General features: G+C 44.6%; 1 protein-coding gene across 6 annotated transcripts in view; it reads left to right on the top strand.

Moving 5' to 3' along the window:
• tns1a (tensin 1a) overlaps window positions 1-15853 on the top strand; it is a 109206-nt gene that overhangs the window by 89296 nt on the left and 4057 nt on the right. For 3 of the 6 annotated variants that reach the window (XM_028571722.1, XM_028571719.1, XM_028571717.1), the window contains 14 exons: window positions 429-2114; window positions 3096-3176; window positions 3777-3940; window positions 4190-4322; window positions 7770-7844; window positions 9422-9503; window positions 9823-10373; window positions 10464-10550; window positions 10856-10984; window positions 11745-11840; window positions 11944-12021; window positions 12684-12755; window positions 13663-13689; window positions 14315-14483. In XM_028571722.1, coding sequence (XP_028427523.1) covers window positions 429-2114; window positions 3096-3176; window positions 3777-3940; window positions 4190-4322; window positions 7770-7844; window positions 9422-9503; window positions 9823-10373; window positions 10464-10550; window positions 10856-10984; window positions 11745-11840; window positions 11944-12021; window positions 12684-12755; window positions 13663-13689; window positions 14315-14483 — 3430 coding nt within the window. The remainder of the gene's footprint in view (window positions 1-428; window positions 2115-3095; window positions 3177-3776; window positions 3941-4189; window positions 4323-7769; window positions 7845-9421; window positions 9504-9822; window positions 10374-10463; window positions 10551-10855; window positions 10985-11744; window positions 11841-11943; window positions 12022-12683; window positions 12756-13662; window positions 13690-14314; window positions 14484-15853) is intronic. The other 3 variants (XM_028571720.1, XM_028571721.1, XM_028571723.1) reach the window with 3 other exon arrangements.

The raw sequence follows: 15853 nt of genomic DNA, 5'->3' as shown, positions 1-15853 counted from the left end.
GCCGGCATGGTTCACGTCAGACTATGTGGGCCTGCACTGAGGCAATGTAACAGGGGCTTCAGCACTGCAAATTGGCTATTAATAGGGCTGGAGGGGCTATGTTGCTGGTGGCTGAGCTACATGCTCAGGGTCATAAAAGACGGGTGCAGAGGGGGGTCACTGTGCTTGTAATGTGAATGATTCTGTGCCGTGCAAATGTGACTTGATGATTGGAGCCAGTAAAACTTAATTTAACTAGTTTGTTTGTGAAGACAATATGATTGAAGCAGGTTTCAAGCAAGTTTTGTACTCATTGGAGTCATCTACAGTTCAAAAGAGACAAATATGTACCACTTTTTCTGTGTTTTGATTCTGTGTATGGTTGGTATTGCATGAAAACGTGGAATATTTGAATCATATGAGTATACGTCTCTTTATGTCTCTTTCAGATGCTGGTCATACCCAAGGTCCACTTGATGGAAGTCTATATGCCCGGGTCCGCAAGAAAGACTCCCTGGAGGGAGTTGTCACCATCAACGGCCTCCCAGTCCATGAAAACCCCTTGACCAATGCAGAGAATCCGTTACAACACCCCAGCCATCCCCTCCAAACCACTGACCAGACCCTTCCTGTGACAGGCCACGCCGCCCTCCCTGCCGTCGACCACACCCTCTCCGTGAGCAGCGACTCAGGCAACTCTACCGCATCCGTCAAGACTGATCGTACTGATGAACACAGCCAGTCCGTGCAGGGCCCCGTGAACCACAACAACCCAACTGCGACCCACCCACCGCTCAGCCCACAGGAAAAAAGAGAGCTTGACCAGCTTCTGAGTGGCCTAGAAGCACCAACTTACCAACGACAAGACTACCTGTCCACGTCCACCAGTCCAGGAGGAGGTGTCCGGCACCTTGTTCCAGCGCAGGTGCATGTCAACGGGGGCCATACCAGGCTAGTTGGGGCCCCTTCAACAGAGGAGCGTGAAACAGATATTTTAGACGACGAGCTGCCCAACAGTCAAGAGGGTAACAGTGTGGACAGCTTGGGCACGCTCTCATCCCTAGAGGGCCAGGCAACACCGGCTGACCTTTACTACCAATCACCAACCCCTAACAGCAGGCAGAACGACCAACCCTACCTTGAGAGAGTGGTTCTTGGGGAAAAGTTGAGCGAGATGCCCGTGCATGGAATACGTACGCCCACGACGATGCAAGAGAGATCTGTGGACTCTGCATCGCCACAGGGGGGATATAACAACTACCAGAACGGAGGAGGGATGTACCGTTCACAGTCCTTTGGGAATCCGCCAGCCAGCAGCCCTGAGACCAACCCTAAACTGATGCCCAGGGCCCCAGAGAGGAGCACCAGTAGTCGAGAGGCTGTTCAAAGAGGTCTCAACACCTGGCACCAGTATAGTCTCCCAGATGATCCGTTTGGCCCTCCTCTTCAGTCAACCCATAGCTTGCCCCATTTCCCCAATTCAGCCTCACAGCGGGACATTGAGCAGTCCATTGAGGCGCTCAACATGCTAATGCTGGGCCTGGACCCAATCAACTCCCACATGTCCAAGTCCCACAGTGCGCCTCCTGGGGAGAACAGCCTCAATTCCTCCCAGGCGCCCTTCTCACAGACCCTTGCAAGACCCTCATACCAAGCAGACTCTGCCATCCATGGTTTCAACAACTCTGGGTCTGTCAACAACTCCTTTCATCAGCCACTGCAGTCGACTGGGAGAGTCTCAACGTTGCCCAATCAGAGCCCCGTGATGGACTCCCCGGTGTATTCTCCCCAGAGGCCCAACGCCGCCTACCAACACCAAAACACCACCCCGACACACACCCCAGAGCCCTACCTCCAGACACGCCAAGCAGCCCACCACTACCCCACAGATCCCTCCGCTAATTTCAACCAGCAGGTGCCAGTAAAGCCTGTGAACTCTTACCAAGGCAGTGTGGTTTCCCACTCCCCGGACCTGCAGGGATCGTCTCCTTATCCAGGCTACAGTGCCTCCTCCTCTCCCCTCCCTGTACTCACCCCCCAACCTAAGGATATGTCTTCTTCATCCTTGCCCAGAGAACAAGAAACAGAGGAGGAGACGCTTAACTTGGAGGGCCTGGTGGCTCACCGCATCGCCGGTAAGGCTTAGAGTTATTGTCTGAAATGAAGATTGCCACGCAACAATAACGTAACTGTGACAACAAATGCAGACATTATGTTCATTTTGGTTAGTAACGCTAGCTAAAAAACAAGTTTCAGGTCAGGTTAATTTTCCTGCCATCATGAAATGAACGGAAAACAATGGAGGTAATTAAAAAAAGAGAATCTAAAGCAGTACATTATGCTTTGAGAGTATTAAGCTGCAATCTGCTGTTATTGTTTTGTAAATAGGCTAAAATCATGTGTATGGTCCCTAAAATTATACATAGGCAACATGTGTGCATCCAAAATGCTGACACGGCTCACTGGATTGGACACTGTAGTGTATTTAGAGTTTATTTGGTAAAGTTTCAACTTCATCTCAAGGCATCTTTACTCTCAAGCACCATGCAGCATGTAAGCAGTGCAGCTTTCAGCAGTTTCTGTTACAGATTCATCATGGGGTGTCATTCCAGAGGAATGACCTGTAGTCATAAAATTAGCTCTGCAGCTGAAATAAAGCAGAGCTGGTGAGAGTGGAGATGGGATGAGAGTAAGAATAGCCAAAGTGTTCAGAGGCTCCAGCTTCCATGCATTGTCTGCATCCATGGATGTTCCCCGACACCCCCGGTGGAAAGAAGTTGTAAATTCATGCTATTTTAAACAATTTTTTTAAACATCATCATTAACCCTACAGTTAAAAATAATTTCACCTTGCAGCTAAATAAATGAATTGGACTATGAACACGTTTTCATCTCATTTGACAGATATCTTTTCATTTTCTCTTCACTTTCATTAGATCCATTTCTGTTCTGATTTGTCTTCTCCTTTTCTGTTTAATCCATCTCTCTGCTGTATGGACAAACCTTCCCAACATTTGCTTCTTCCACTGCACCTCTCTCACCTTCCTCCTCCTCCACCTTTCTCCTCCGCCTTCCTGCCCTCCATCCACCACCCTGACCTCCCTCCCCGGGAACAGAGTACAACGCTCGTATTCGGGGCATCAGTGAAAGCATGACATCGCAACAATCTGACCGCCATCGCTCCTTTTCCTTCTCTGGTTTGTCCATACCTCACTTTTATTTTCGGACTTTGTTTCCATATTTTTTCCTGCACTTGTAGAATCTTTCTCTGCTTCCCAACCATTTTTTAAGATTCTTTTAAGATCTCTTATGATCACTTTCTTCATGACTTGTCATCAATTCCTGTTTCTGCTTTATTTCTCCTTTTCCACATTTTTATTCCCTTCACTTCTTTACATACTTCTCTCTTTTTTCTTCTCTCTCTCTCTTTCTCTCTGTCTCTCTATCTCTCTATGTCTCTGTCTGTCTGTCTGTCTGTCTGTCTGTCTGTCTGTCTGTCTTGATGAAGGCAGGTTAAGGTTATGTCCCGGGCTTTGCTTTTAACAGTGGAGATTAAACCTAAAAACCAGCTAAACTGAGCTCACAAAACTGAGATTAAAAGAATATTGTTCTATATTTTCCTGCGTAGTTTGCTTTTCCATTTTTGATGGTTTATCTTCTCAAAAACGAATAATCATCCATCTCAGAAACTGCTAAATAATCCCATGCTGTTGCAAATGCAAAATCAAAAGCCTAGTGAGTCAATCACAGATCGTTGACAATTCTACATAATGATTTTTTTTGGGGGGTTGTTTCAGGGGTTCGCTCCAGAGGAATGACCCCAGAAGTGACGCAGGAGATGGGTCGACGTCGGACCACCAGTGAGGGACAGTACCAGAGCAGCCACGATAACATGTCGATGGTGGATTCACCGGACTTCGCCCACAATCTGGCTCTCAACCCCGGAGGAAGACCCAGAGAGGTCAGCATTTAGGTTGAAGTGTGTCAAACCAGATTCAAGTGCAGGTGCAATTTCCATATCATACTGTTCAAGAGACACTTTGAGTTTTGATGTCTGTATTGTAGGATGTTCTCCATTTACAGCCATGCGTTGTGATTTGGAAACATTTTTACATAGACAATTTCACATGACTTAAGTGTGGAAGTTTGGATGTCTAAATTAATGTTCTGGTATCTGTGTGAAAATCTGCTCCCTCTTCATTTCTTCCAGGGTACCATACACAGCTACCGGGAGGCGTATGAGGACGACGATAGGGACAGTCCCATCTTCGGAGGCGGTGGTGAGAATTCCCCCCAGACCCCCAGCTTTCCCGTGTCGCCACAGACTCCCTACTTCAACATGTGTAGGTTCACCCTGCCTGCAGACTGGGGAGGGCACTCTCCAATCCTCTAAACACTGACTTTAAATTCTTTTTTGTCGTTTTATTATTTAAAAAAAAAAAAAAATGTAACTAGTGAAAAGATAAACCAAAGAAAAACCAAAGAAAAACCAAAGAAAAACCAAAGAAAAACCATGAAAAATAAGGAAAGAATTGTATATAGAGATCAACAACAACATTTTATTTTGTTGATTGCATTTGGCTTTTTTATTTAATCTATGTTAAGTTGTACAATGTTCAAACCAAAATATAAAAGTAACAAACTGCTAAAAAAAAAAAAACCTGCAAAGTCAGGACCTGTGAGAGCAAACTACTTAACATAAACAGTCAAAAATAGAGTTTAAGTTTAACTCAAACAAGTGAACTAATAAACCAATAAATACTAACTAATAGTACTGGGAGTTAAACTCTCAGTAGCAAAAGAAATGGAGTCTCTCCTCATAGTCACGAGCCTCCCATACACATTTTTTTTACATCTGCAGCCGCATCACTTACTTCATAAATATACAGCCCATTATGAACTCCAAAATCTACTATATCATTAGTAGGAACCGCCCCTCTCCCAACTCCAGATTTAGTGCCCAGTGTTGAGTCTGTACCGTTGTTACTCTGCGTTCCTCCCATCAACTGTAGGGCCGCACACTTCCGCTTGTTTTTAGGACACGTAGGCTTGCCCTCTTGACCCCAGGCCTTGGAACTCAGCAGCTGCCCGTCCGCCCACAGCCAGCTTCCTGGACAGAAACGCAACTCGATCCAGACGTGTGCCGTGGCGTCATCGTTGTTCAACTCTTTCTGGATGAGCAGCTGTGCGGGATTCCACGCTGGCCAGGTCGCGGTGATGCTTCCTGCGGTAGTTTAAAGCTTCCTCCCAAAGTCTTTCTCTTCCTCACCACGACCACGCTGTAGCAGAAGAAGGGAAATTCATAGCCCAGTATTGAAACGTGCTACATATAGTTATAAAGTAAACCATAGTCTTCATTTGGTCCATTGTCAGGCTGACCCATTGCCCAGAAAAATGTGGACACCGCCCCACCTCCTGACCACTGTCTGCGGAGTTCCTTACCAGGCCTATCCAGATGCACTTATGGGTGCCGTTCGCAAGCCGCCGAAGACGCCCCGCGCCGTGTGTATTTCTGATAGGAGCGAGGTCTGTGTGAAACAGCCGACAGTACATCTGGGCTTCATGTCTGGTCTTTCGCTCCTTAATGTAGACATACCGTACTTGCCAAATGTTGCAGACAAGCTCAGCAGGAGCAGGATGCAAGGGAAGGTTTGATCCATCACTGTCGTGTGTTAAAGAACGAGAGAGAGAGAGTCCTGCAGCACACTGAGCACATAAAGGGGTTTAGGAGATCTATGTATGTGCTGCAGTTAGTGACCCTTTATGTTTTGCATAGGGTGGGCCCTCTCCTTCACTGAACTATTCTGTGTTCAGGGGCGACATGAGAACACACAGCTGCACTACTTACTTCAGTCATGGTTCCATAAAATTATTGCAAACCAATTATTTGTACTAAATTTGTAAAGAATTATACGTTAGAAGGGCAGCACTTTTAAGAAAAAATGTAAGATGCACAGCCAACATGTAAATGGTACTGAACCTTTCACAGCACTCAAACAATTTTTTTATATGCTTCAGGTGTGAAGACTTTACAGCATTCGCTCATGTTTTTCTTTGGAAAGCAAATTTAGAGAGGGCAAATGTAAAGTGAAGTGAAAGGAAATTATATAATTATATTCTTCCTCTGATTCGTCCCCTTATTCTCTTGTCTCCTATTTCATTTTCCTTATCTTCTGTATATTTAAAATGTGTTTACTTAATCAAATATTTAGAAATATGGACAATGGACTGTAGTTAAATAATATTCTATCATAAGTAACATAAGATATCTGTGAATTATTATAGCAATTATACTGCATTATAGTTTTCATTGGTTGTTTTCTTTCTTTTCATCACTGCAGTACAATGTTAATGGCTTATTTGCAACCAGCCAATCAGCATAAGATACACATATTCCTTGTTTCCAGCAGTATTTAGATGCAAACTTTCTTATTATTTCTGACCAGTGTTGCATGACCACTGTATGCAGCCTCGTGTTGTCAGGCATATTGGATTCTCGTAGCACCGACGTTTTCTGTTCATGATTTTGTCTGTCTTTATTTTTGAAATTTTGAAATGGTACTTCAAATATATTACTGATTCCAAAAAAAAACCTTGGAGACATATCTATTAGATTTTCCAGACAGTGAGCAACCCTTTTCAACAGCTTTTTTGGACAGATTGCATTGACCGTGAGGATACTTTTGTAAACCAGCCCTGCCCCCCCCTTCTCCTGCAGTCAGTCCTGAACACACACAGCTGTTGCAGTAAGAATCTGCTCTGTGGCACAGACCTTCATATCTACCCCTCTCCCCCCTCCCCATGCCACCTTAAGTGAGCACTTGAGTCCCGAATCCCTGTCATGCTATTGATGTGGATTCCTTTGTAAGTGGAGGATTAACGAAATGAAGAGTTCATTTCCAAAATGCTGGATGTCCATTACCTGCAATATAAAGGATCTAATCCATAAAAAAAAAATATTATTATTATGGCACATTGTTACTTTGGTAGCAATAACTGAGTGTATTAAGATTCCTTAATGGCTTCAATGGCATCTTTTTTTTGGAAATAACCTTTCAGACTGACTTTCAGTTCTTTCACCACGCATGGCAACATTAATATGACCCCCCATCTTCAACCTCTATCCCGTGTTGTTGACTCATCTGGCCACAATCTAACCTGGACCCGATCATTTTCATGACTTGTGACATACTTGTGATGTGGATGGATGCTCATTGGCTCATTTTCAGCTACAGACTCATAATTAGTTTAGGGTCAGTTGTGCAGTTTTATTTTTAAAAGCACTTTTTCTTTTTAAAGGGCCACAAATAAGAATTTGAAATAAATAATTGATGTTGGATTCATAGGTGATACCTGACACGTGCACGTGAAATAATTCAGGTTCTTAATAGTGTGTACTTGTAATTTGAAAATTGTCTCCTTTAGCAAACATCTGTTGTATTTTATGTATATATATGTTTATACCTCATCTGGCATGTGGAAACATGCAAAATGTCAGCTATGATATCATTCTAGCTTTATTTCTTTGGTCTTATGCGTTTGCAAGAGAGATACATCTATTTAATGGGCCCTCTGACCTTGGACCTTACTATTTTTCATCATAGAATGTTCTTCATGTAGCATTGTATTGATGCTAAAGTGAAGAATTGTGTCTTTTCATTCCTTAAATTGATTGTTTTACGTCCTTGCATGGCCTAAATGTACCATTCTCATCTCACTGTCATCATAGTTGTATATGTTCTATTGTAACATTCCTTTACATTCTTCTTTCTTTCTCTTTTGCCCTGCAGCTCGCTCTCCTCCAGGTTTGACCAAGACTCCTCTGTCAGCGCTGGGACTGAAGCCCCATCACCCAGGCGGATCAGGTCAGTTTACACACATTATACTTTTTTTTTCTCCCCTCTTTATTTGAGTAAATGTCCTGTACATTTTGTCTTGGGTGATCCATTATCTTCCATAACATTGTAAAAGTGCAATGCAGACATATACTCTCATATGTAGATGTCACCCAATTTTCAACTTGTTTGCTGTTGGTTTAAACTTCTTAACAAGCAGATATGTCTCTTGTGGAGATCCCAAAGTTTCCAAAGATGCCCAGTTTTGGTTCAGTGTACGTCAGCGTCGGTAGAGAGTTGGGAGGATATAATATTTCAAACAAAGTGGATTTAAATTAATTAACAACCTTAGAGCAGCTTAAAGGTCCTATGACATGCTGCTCTTTGCATGCTTTTATATAGACCTTAGTGGTCTCCTAATACTCTATCTGAAGTCTCTTTCCCGAAATTCAGCCTTGGTGCAGAATTACAGCCACTAGAGCCAGTCCCACAATGAGCTTTCCTTAGTGTGTGCCATTTCTGTGTCTGTAGCTATTGAGGAGAGAGGGGCGGGGGGGGCAAGGTGGAGGGTGGGGGTGTGGCCTTGACCAACTGCCACTTTGCTTGTTTGCAAGCCATAATGACTCTCTCTCTCTCTCTCTCTCTCTCATGGGTGGGCCAAATTCTCTGGGTGGGCAAAGCAGAGAAAGGGGAGGTAACCTTGCTCCTTATGACCTCATAAGGAGAAGATTCCAGATCGGCCCATCTGAGCTTTCAATTTCTCAAAGGCAGAGCAGGATACCCATATCACCATTTCTAGCCACTGGGGGACCATAGGCAGGCTGGGGGAACGCATATTAATGTTAAAAATCCTCATAAAGTGACATTTTCATGCAATGGGACCTTTTAAAAGGATCAAAACGTAGAATAGTAAATATTCAGAAGCGTTGTGCAGGAGACAGAGCAGAATCACTGCATCATACAACTGCAGCTCTGTAGCTAAGTGAGCCGAAATTGGCTTTAGCACTTAGATTGTTAGTGTCTGCTGCCCTCTGGTGCTCAAAACTGTTATTACTCATGGAAATGCTTCCACTAATTGCTAATAGCCAACACACACCCTCCAGTTCTTGCTTTGCGCTCAAATTTGTCCTCCTTGTCTCCTCCTCTTCCACACATCTTCCTCTTCTTCTCTTGCTTTCTGTCTACTCTATTATTGCTGTCAGACTCTGATTCTAATGATGGAGAGCAAGGTAAGGCATCCGACACCAGCACAGTCTCCTGACTTCGGCACAGTTTTGTTTTTGTTTTTTTAACAATCGAGTTTCACTGCAACCAAATGTTTTCCTTTTCAGTTGTGCATCCCAGCTTTCCTCAGAATGTTTGTTGTATTAAGAATGAAATTTGAATAATGTCCTACTTCTGTCACTCCAACTTTTTGGTTTGGGTCCGACGCCTGATAACTGCATCCCATTTGGTTTTGGACAACAACAAAAAATGTTAAATGACATTAAGTTGAGACTGACTGGTGTGTGTGTGTGTGTGTGTGTGTGTGTGTGTGTGTGTGTGTGTGTGTGTGTGTGTGTGTGTGTGTGTGTGTGTGTGTGTTTTTGATGCTCCGTGATCTTCAGATAATCGCAGTTTTGGGGACTCCAGAGCACAACCGTTCAACGTTCCTCTTTCCTCCAGTAGTCCCATCCACAGCGCTGATGGGTGAGTGGGGGGGGGGAAGAAAAGTCCATTTACTACTCTGTATCGCTTTGGCATGTAGATTTCATTGTGCAACTGCAATAGGGGAGCACCAATAGTCAATCTACATCTCAATAGTTTCTTATGAGCAAAACGAGCTGCCAAGCCTGGACAAAGCCTGTGTCATTTTAGATCAAAGATCTCAGATATTGTATGTAGTCGCCTATTTGATTGATTGGTTGTGATGCTGTTGTAAATGACAGTTAAGGTGTTGACCCTTGATATAAAATACAGATGGAAAAAAAAGAAAAATCTAATTTTCCTTTTTTTCTTTTGTCCGTAGAAGGAGGATTGGTTCTTCAGATGGCGCCCCGCACAGCCCCGTCCCCTCCTACCCCCACAGACCCGCCTCCCCCGAGGGCTCCCAGGTCAACATCATGGGCGTCCACACCGTCCCCGGCAGCCCCAACACCCTCCACCGCACAGTGGCCACCAACACGCCGCCGAGCCCCGCCCTCCAGAGACGCTTGGGTCAAGCCAGCCCCTCGTTGGCCAGACACCCCTCTCCATCCGGCATCCCCTCCAGCCCTCTGATTGGCCGAAACGCTAAAACAGCAGCCGCCGGAGTGCCTCCCAGCCCCCTGATGGGGCGCCGCGCGGCGGCGAGCGGCCACAGCACGCCTGACGAGCTGGGCGCTGCGTCTCGGCAGTGGAGCACCCAGCCGCTCTCCACACCTGCCTTCCCCGTCTCCCCACAGCTGCCCGAGAAGAGGCACATGTCCAGCGGTGACGCCGAGAGGACGGACAACAAGAACCTGACGCCGGCCAGCGGTGGCAGCACGCCAAACCTGTCTGGCACGCACACGCTCCCAGACGTCTCAAAGTCCATATACGGTGAGATGCAGAACCACGTTGGGATGGTTTACCTCGCAGAATGTTTGTGTCCCTCTGGTTCTCATCTCCTTGTCTCTTTGGTCCAAACAGATGGTTATCCAGACATTAAGATGAATGTCAAGTTTGTCCAGGACACTTCAAAGTACTGGTACAAGCCTGACATCACCAGGGAGCAAGGTGAGCGTTATTTATTATAACCCACCGCTGTGAATTTATCGATCGCAGCGGAAGAGAGTAAAATAGCAATGACAGCCGTGCCACACATGAATGTGTGTTCCCCTTCTTCATCTTCTCTGCCCTTCTGTTTATTCCCTCTTTGTCCTCTCGTCCATAAATCAATGCCCCTCATTTTGTTTTCCTCTGGTCATTTCCCTGTCTGCCTCATCCTATTCAATCTCATTCATCCTCCTGCTTCTTCTCCTTCCTCTTCTTATCCCTGTATCCGCCTCCTTGGTCTCCTCCTCCTCTCTCGCTTCTTTCAGCGATCAATCTGTTGAAGGACAGGGAGCCCGGGGCGTTCGTCATAAGGGACAGCCATTCCTTCCGCGGAGCCTACGGCCTGGCCATGAAGGTGGCCTGCCCCCCACCGACCATCCAACAGAACAAAAAAGGTAACGAAATAAACTTTGGCAGCATGAAAGATTTATTTTGAAACAGTATTGGAAAAATATTGCTCCCATCTTAAAGATCCCATGACATGGTGCTCTTTGGATGCTTTTATATAGACCTCAGTGGTCCCCTAATACTGTATCTGAAGTCTCTTTTATATAGACCTTAGTGGTCCCCTAATACTGTATCTGAAGTCTCTTTTATATAGACCTTAGTGGTCCCCTAATACTGTATCTGAAGTCTCTTTTATATAGACCTTAGTGGTCCCCTAATACTGTATCTGAAGCCTTTTTCCCGAAATTCAGCCTTGGTGCAGAATTACAGCCACTAGAGCCAGTCCCACAATGAGCTTTCCTTAGTATGTGCCATTTCTGTGTCTGTAGCGGTTGAGGAGGAGAGAGGGTGGGGGGGGCAAGGTGGAGGGTGGGGGTGCGGCCTTGACCAACTTCCACTTTGCTCGTTTGAAAGCCATGATGTCTCTCTCTCTCACCTGGGTGGGCCAAATTCTCTGGGCGGGCAAAGCAGAGGAAGGGGAGGTAACCTTGCTCCTTATGACCTCATAAGGAGAAGATTCCAGATCGGCCCATCTGAGCTTTCATTTTCTCAAAGGCAGAGCAGGATACCCAGGGCTCGGTTTACACCTATCACCATTTCTAGGCACTGGGGGACCATTGGCAGGCTGGGGGAACGCATATTAATGTTAAAAAACCTCATAAAGTGAAATGTTCATGCCATGGGACCTTTGATATTTATTTCTTCCAGTTGGTGACATGACTAATGAGCTGGTGAGGCACTTCCTGATTGAGACGAGCCCCAAAGGCGTCCGTCTGAAGGGTTGCCCCAACGAGCCCTACTTTGGTGAGGTTATAGCTCTGTTTGTGACTTCTTGTCTCGTAGATCAGCATTTCATTTGACAATCAAAGCGATCCAAATTAAGAGAACGATTCCTCCGTGTTTGTAGGTTGTCTTTCTGCTCTGGTGTATCAACACTCGATGACTCCGCTGGCTCTTCCCTGCAAGCTGATGATCCCCGCCAAAGGTCAGCTTCACCCTCTAGTGCTATGGATGAGTGCCAGTGGCATTAATTGCAATCCATTTCAAAAAGAGAGAAAATTCCACACGCACACTTATTCCCCGCTGCAATTTGGTTCATTTGGTCGGTCAGCGTTTCGGTCACAAGGACCTTTCTCAAGAAACGTAGTGGTAGAGTGACATAGTGCAGACTGCTTAAATACAAATTATGATTGCATGATGATACTGTAGCTGTGTTGGAGGGATAAACGTAAAATACCAACTCCCACCTGATAAGAACAAAACATTTTTTATTTTTTTTTAAGTCAATGATACATACAGTACACAAGACATCATTCAGGTATATAATACATAACTGTTCTTGACTTCCCAAAAACAACGTTTTCTTTTGTTTCTCTGTATCTTGAACAAACTTTTTATTTTAAGTTTAAGATTTTAACACCGCGCCACGGGAACACAAGCACCACCTTTTTTGTCTTTGTAGATTTCAATAAACATGCGAAAAAAAAAAAAAAACATCAGTGGGCTCCACAATCAGTCCAAATTTTAAACCGCTGCAACCATGTAAACACACCACAAAAAGAGATAAAACAAGTGGTGTGCATGTTGCTTTCTACTCGTGTTAACGATCTTTCCTATTATTCTCTATTCTCATTCGGTCACTCACAGACCCAAATGAAGAGGCGTTGGAGCTGGCCACGCCTACTGATCCAGTTGTTGAACTTCTGAAGCAGGGAGCGGGTAAGATGCTTTTAACAGGTTCATATAGTGTCTCTTTGCCAATTCAGCATCATCATCGCATCAGAAAGCATCCATGAATATCCTTTTCATGGGGTGACAGGGACTTTGTGAATGAGGAAAAAAAAAGAAGAAGGGAATAGTAACGCAGGAGCCAGAATACCGATTAAATGAATTGCCACGTAAACACACAGCTTATTGAGTATTAAGTTGCAACAGATTCTCACTCCCATCTCGTAAAATACAGACGCTGGGTCAGGTGCCTTAGCCGTTGTTATTGACGCGCTAGGTCGGGACTGTTGGCGTCACTTTTCACGCTGTTAGGTTTAGGAAAAGGACTTGGGTGGGCTTACGTTTCCGTGACACGCGGGAAGAACGGGGCGGTTGAGTTTAGGAAATGAAGAACAGGACGGTTTGGTTCAGGAAAACGATAGCTGGACGGTTGGGTTTAGTAAAAGAAGAAAACAACGGTTGGGTTTAGGAAACGTGACACGCGGGACACCATCCCCGGTCTCCTGGGTGAAAGTCCTGTGTTCCACCCATCCACCACCACCAACCAACCTCCCTGTGCGGATTTTTGGGCTTTCATACTACTCGCTACCGTAGTCGCTCCTAGTGCTACGTCATCTTCAAACCCTGTGTAGCTGCTGCTCTCCCCGGTACGTTCTACAAACACGCGCTTTTTGCGTCGCTTCAGACGCTGAAGGCCACTGTCCAAATGTCCGTATTTTACGAGTTCGGAGTGAGAACGGGTTGTAAGTTGACTTTCCAAACCAAAAAAATACATATAATATAAGTTATCTGTGAAAAAAAAAAAGATTTATTGCAATTCTAAACAAATTTTTATGGTTTCTACAAACCTTTCATTAATCCGTTTATATACTCACACATTGTCACCTTTACCTTACAGTTCAGAAGGTTCCTGAGGAAGCCCATGGTAAATACTGCTCTCATGCACTTTGACTGAATGTGAATGTGGTGAAGACTGCTCTCGCAGGAACAGTTAACTCAACGTAAAACAAGCCCTCAAATGAAAGTGAAATGCATGCACACTATATTGAGAATCCCAGTCAATTGCTCATCTAGCTACTACGGAAGAGGATTAGGGCCACTGGTGAAAAATTTATTTAAGTTCTGACTTAATTCTCAGAATTCTGAGTTTAAAGTCAGAATTCTGACTTTAAACTCAGAATTCTGACTTTATTCTCGGAATTCTGACTTTAATCTCAGAATTCAGAAAGTCAGAATTCTGAGATTAAAGTCAGAATTCTGACTTTAAACTCAGAATTCTGACTTTATTCGCAGAATTCTGAGTTTAAAGTCAGAATTCTGAAAATAAAGTCAGAATTCTGAACTCAAATACATTTTTCACCAGTGGCCCTAATCCTCTTCCGTAAGCTACCAGCTGCACAGTGCACAAGACACTTAACTACACGACAGTCTTCATTGTAAGCTTTTTACGAGCACTCCTCGCCGCAACTTCCATCCGCTAACATTGAACCGCATGCCCATTGTTTTCCTCTTTATTCGTTTAACTGGGTCTCTGTCTTGTTTGCCCCCAGCGTGCAATGTTCTCTACATAAACTCGGTGGACATGGAGTCTCTCACTGGCCCTCAGGCCATCGCCAAGGCGATCGGTCAGACGCTGGCGACCAACCCTCTGCCTGCCGCGACCACCGTTCACTTCAAAGTGTCCACGCAAGGCATCACGCTCACCGACAGTCAGAGGAAGTGAGTCCACACGCATGAACCTGATCTCTCTCAACGTTCTCCCACATGTAAACTCTATTAGAAAATAAGAATTTAGGACTAGAGGAAAGTGGCAAAAATATAGCCTGAAAAATTATTAAACCTAGTGCAACGATTACCATGATGGTAAAAACATCAAATCGGAGGAAAAGATTGCTTAAAGAAAAAAAAAAAAAAAAAAAAAGTCTTACTTTGGCGACCCCAAGTGGTTATTTTGAAGAAGACTGAAAAGTATCAGTGACTACGTTTACAAGCTGTCAATATCCGGGTTATGGTCGGGTTAAAGTCACTATTCGGGTTTCTGAAACATTCGGAATAACCCGTTTACATGCGTGAGCAGAGAGAGTTACTCCTGTATGCATGGAATTTGTAATCAATTGGCAATATCCCAATGTAAACGGCGGCGCACGGTTAGCGTCTGGACATACGGACAACCTTAAGACGCAATAACTTTTCGGGTCACCTTCTTATAAATCTCACTATCTCGGTACTTTCTGTCGTCAACAAAAGACATTATATTTATGGTTTTCACCACACTAATAAAGAAATTGGTTTCCTCCTCGCTCCAAAAGTGTGGTGCTGTACTTCGTCTCGCAATGTTTACCTCTACTTCTTGTTTACTTCCGGTATACTGCGTGCAGGTTTTACATATATATTATAGTATATAATTATTATTATAACTATGTTTTCTGGCACATACAAGAAGTTCCTCTACTCAAAAGACCAAGATTCCTTGCGAATGGAACATGCGCAGAACACAAATCAATGTTCCTTTTGATGGGGATATGCCGATACACGTTTACATGACCAAAATTTCGGGTTAGAAAAGGGGTAACCCAGGTAGCATATTCGGGTTTTTAAAAATCGGAATATGAGCATATTCGGGTTTTTGCCGGTGTTTACATGGCCGTGCGCGACCGGGTTATTGCTAATATTCCGGTTTTGAATGGGTTATTGGCTGCATGTAAACGTAGTCAGTGTGCATTTAGTCTCACGTTGCCGGACCTTCCTCCGCGCTGCGGAGGAGGGTCTGGCTAGTCCACACAGCATTCCAGGATTTGAGAAAAACTTGGTTGACCTGGGTGCCCTCGGGGCAGGTGGGGGTCTGTGGGGGGTAGGAGGGGACGGGGCTGTGCGGGGTGCCATCTGAAGACCCAATCCTCCTACGAAAAAAATAAAAATAAAAAAGCAAACCAATCAGCACCTCTGCAAAATAGCCTCAGGAAGGAACTTGTTTTGGTGGAACGTGTGTAAGTTCAAAGGTTGTTTTAGTTGTGCGACAGACAACTCAGATTGGACAGATAGTCTAGCTAGCTGTCTGGATTTACCCTGCAGAGATCTGAGAAGCAGTT

This window comes from Perca flavescens, chromosome 24 (genome assembly GCF_004354835.1).
Source record: "Perca flavescens isolate YP-PL-M2 chromosome 24, PFLA_1.0, whole genome shotgun sequence".
In the NCBI taxonomy this organism is placed as follows: domain Eukaryota; kingdom Metazoa; phylum Chordata; class Actinopteri; order Perciformes; family Percidae; genus Perca; species Perca flavescens.
The sequence above is the reverse complement of the archived record's forward strand: the minus strand, read 5'-3'. Positions and strand labels throughout refer to the sequence as shown.